At 65.1% G+C, this 3,249-nt stretch overlaps 2 protein-coding genes across 2 annotated transcripts in view; both read left to right on the top strand.

The window, feature by feature from the left end:
* The window catches only part of C8G (complement C8 gamma chain), a 618,926-nt gene that overhangs the window by 256,406 nt on the left and 359,271 nt on the right, over positions 1 to 3,249 (top strand). The window lies entirely within an intron of this gene.
* Positions 1 to 3,249, top strand: part of NDOR1 (NADPH dependent diflavin oxidoreductase 1) — a 10,276-nt gene that overhangs the window by 2,801 nt on the left and 4,226 nt on the right. Inside the window, exons 3-9 of the mRNA XM_017505510.2 lie at positions 543 to 640; positions 1,671 to 1,769; positions 1,857 to 1,958; positions 2,078 to 2,287; positions 2,399 to 2,520; positions 2,626 to 2,846; positions 2,930 to 3,043. Coding sequence (XP_017360999.1) covers positions 543 to 640; positions 1,671 to 1,769; positions 1,857 to 1,958; positions 2,078 to 2,287; positions 2,399 to 2,520; positions 2,626 to 2,846; positions 2,930 to 3,043 — 966 coding nt within the window. The remainder of the gene's footprint in view (positions 1 to 542; positions 641 to 1,670; positions 1,770 to 1,856; positions 1,959 to 2,077; positions 2,288 to 2,398; positions 2,521 to 2,625; positions 2,847 to 2,929; positions 3,044 to 3,249) is intronic.

The raw sequence follows: 3,249 nt of genomic DNA, 5'->3' as shown, positions 1-3,249 counted from the left end.
CCTCAGAGGTCCGGGTGTGGGGGTCTCTGGGATGGGCCTAAGAGGTCCGGGTGTGGGGGTCTTTGGGATGGACCGCAGAGGTCCGGGTGTGGGGGTCTCTGGGATGAGCCTCAGAGGTCCTGGTGTGGGGGTCTCTGAGATGGACCCATTCGGGCAGCAGAGGCCCATGCTCTGGCTGGGAAGTGACGGGTGGAGGTACACAGTTTGAGGAGCAAGTGCAGAGCTGTTTATGGCGGCTCAGAGCCGGGGGCAGGGAAGAGTGACGTCCCAGGAAGGGAGCCCCACACAGGCCAGAGTGCGCAGCAGGCTGTCTGGCTCCTGTGGGCAGGGTGGGCCCTGGTCTCCTCAGGTCCTGCACCAGCCGTGCCTCCTCCCAGTGCCCCTCGCCCTGCTGGCTGGGCCTGGGCCTTGCCTTTTCGTCAGATCCAGTTCCATTCTGCCGCTTCCTGCCCTCTCCCTGTTCCCTTGAGACCCTCCCCCACTCCCTGCTTTGGGTCTGGCCCAGAGGTTGGGGACTGACACAGGGTTTCCTCCGGCTGCAGAACTTCTGGAGGTTCATATTCCGGAAGAACCTGCCCTCCACTGCCCTCTGTCAGATGGACTTTGCTGTCTTGGGCCTCGGGGACTCCTCATATGCCAAGTGAGTAGGGGACAGGACGGTTCCGGGGGTCCAGCTGCCAGACCAGCTTTCAGGGTCGGCCCTGCAGCGGCACTGGCTTCTCCAAGATACTCCCTGGCAGGCGCCCCAGCCATCACACTGTGGGAGGGCACAGAGGGAAGCAGGCAGGGTGGCAGAGGCTGGGCTCAGAGCCATGCTGACATCACAGAAGCCTGCCTGGCACCAGTTCCCACTGTTACAAACACGTGTGCCATGGGCTGTTCACGACTCAGAGGTGGAGGTGGGCCCTGTGTCCTGCTGCTGCCCCAGTGGCTGCCTCCGCCTTTTCCCCTGGGCATTTCGCAGGGTTCACCTGCCCCTGAGCAAGGAGTAGCATGTTCAGTGTGCAAATGGTATCTTTAGACCCCCACAGCCTTGAAACCGCCGGCTGTCCATGTAGGGCCCAGGTCCACGAGCACCGAGCATCAAAAGCCGTGTGCGTAGCGGGGTCTCATCGCTTCAGATGAAAGGAAACAGGAAGGCCGGGGCAGCCCACACGTTCTGCCGGGAGGCTTGTTCTGTGCATGATGTGTTCAGGCGAGGGAGGGAGCCTGTCTGCTGACCGCATTCCCAGGGAGGAGTCTGCTGACCGCATTCCCAGGGAGGAGCGGGACCTGGGGCCCGTCATGCCTCAGAACCAGAGTGAGAAGTGAAACTGACCCCCAAGAAGATGCCTGGCCCTCTCCCCAACCCAGAGCTTCTTCGCTGAGGAGTGAGCCACACCGTGGCTGGGGGCCTGGAGGCCTCCATTGCCTCAATTCCCTGTCCAGAGATGAGGGCCCATCAGTGGCACGAGGCTACACGCCTCCGCCCACACAGGCTGGTTCTCCACAAGCAGAGGACCTGCTGCTCAGGGCCCTGCCGGCTGCCTGGTCTCAGCAGCCCCTGGCGTGTGGAGACCCTGCCCCCTCCTAGGGCGCGGCCAGCATGGAGTGTTGCCACCCAAGGAAGTCCCTGCCTGGGTTCCACTCTGCCAGGCTCCAGCCCGGGACCAACCATGCTGTCTCTGCAGGTTCAACTTTGTGGCCAAGAAGCTGCACCGACGGCTCCTGCAGCTTGGGGGCAGTGCCCTCCTGCCCGTGTGCTTGGGCGACGACCAGCATGAGCTGGGGTGAGTCTTTGGGGCTGGCCCTGCAGCCATGGTCTGACCTGGCCATGCCTGAGGTCCGCTCAGGCCAGCACACGTGCCCCCTCCCAGGCCCGATGCTGCTGTGGACCCCTGGCTGCGAGACTTATGGGGCAAGGTTCTGGGGCTGTGCCCACCGCCTCCGGGCCTTGCCGCGATCCCTCCTGGAGTCCCGTGAGTATGGCCTCGGGTCACCCGCAGGCGGCCTGGGGACCTCACCTGGGTCCCTCCTGTGAGTGTGGGTGGCCCCTGGGTCGGGGGGTTTCTGGTCTGAAGAGCCCGCCCTCCCACAGCCTGCCCTCCAAGTTCAGCCTGCGGTTCCTCCACGAGGTGCCTAGTGCGGGCTCTGAGGGGCAGCAGGTGGCTCACCCTGACTCCAGAGAGCCCCCGTCGGAGTTGCAGCCCTTCCTGGCGCCCATGATCTCCAACCAGAGAGTCACCGGCCCCTCCCACTTCCAGGACGTCCGGCTGATTGAGTTTGACATCTCAGGCTCTGCCATCAGGTGAGGCCCGAGACAGCAGGTGGTGGAGGGGACTGCTGGGGTCCAGAGGAGGCTGGGCTGGGCTGCAGGGGATGGCCTCCATCCGGGGCCCCTGCTGGCTTCTTCTCACAGCTTCGCTGCCGGCGATGTGGTGCTGATTCAGCCCTCCAACTCAGCTGCCCACGTCCAGCAGTTCTGCCAGGCGCTGGGCCTGGACCCTGACCAGCTCTTCACGCTGCAGCCGCGGGAGCCAGGTGAGCCCAGCCTCAGCCAGCCTGACTCTCTGCCCTCCCCTGTGTCCTGGGCCGCTACCCCGAGGGCCCCACCGCAGCCCACAGAGGCTCCCGCTCACCCTGCAGATGCCCTCCTACCCACGAGGCTGCCCCAGCCCTGCTCCGTGCGGCACCTCGTGTCCCAGTACCTGGACATCACCAGCGTGCCTCGCCGCTCCTTCTTTGAGCTCCTGGCCTGTCTGTCCCCCCATGAGCTGGAGCAGGAGAAGCTGCTGGAGTTCAGTTCTGCCCAGGGCCAGGAGGAGCTCTTTGAATACTGCAACCGGCCCCGCAGGACCATTGTGGAGGTGAGGAAGGCCAACGAGGCCGGTGGGGCCCAGCCCCTGAGCCAGGGCCACACTGCAGCCACTCCGAGACTCTCTCTGCCCAGGTGCTGTGTGACTTCCCACACACAGCCGCCGCCATCCCCCCGGACTACCTGTTGGACCTCATCCCCGCTATCCGGCCAAGGGCCTTCTCCATCGCCTCCTCCATGCTGGTGAGGGGCCCCGGGAAAGCTGGGACGGGGCTGTAGGGCTCTGTGGGCAGAAGCTGTGCTCTGACCAGGTGATGGTCCCCTACCCAGGACCGCCCCTGGGTAAATTGGCTGGGCCCACAGCCCAGGCAGCAGATGCAGGCAGCCTTGTGCCACCATGCCCACCCTATCATCCTCCCCAGGCCCACCACCTCTCCCCGTCGTCCTCCCCAGGC

The sequence above is a fragment of the Cebus imitator genome, unplaced genomic scaffold, assembly GCF_001604975.1.
Source record: "Cebus imitator isolate Cc_AM_T3 unplaced genomic scaffold, Cebus_imitator-1.0 Scaffold339, whole genome shotgun sequence".
NCBI classification, from domain to species: Eukaryota; Metazoa; Chordata; class Mammalia; order Primates; family Cebidae; genus Cebus; species Cebus imitator.
This window is presented reverse-complemented; position numbering and strand designations above follow the sequence as displayed.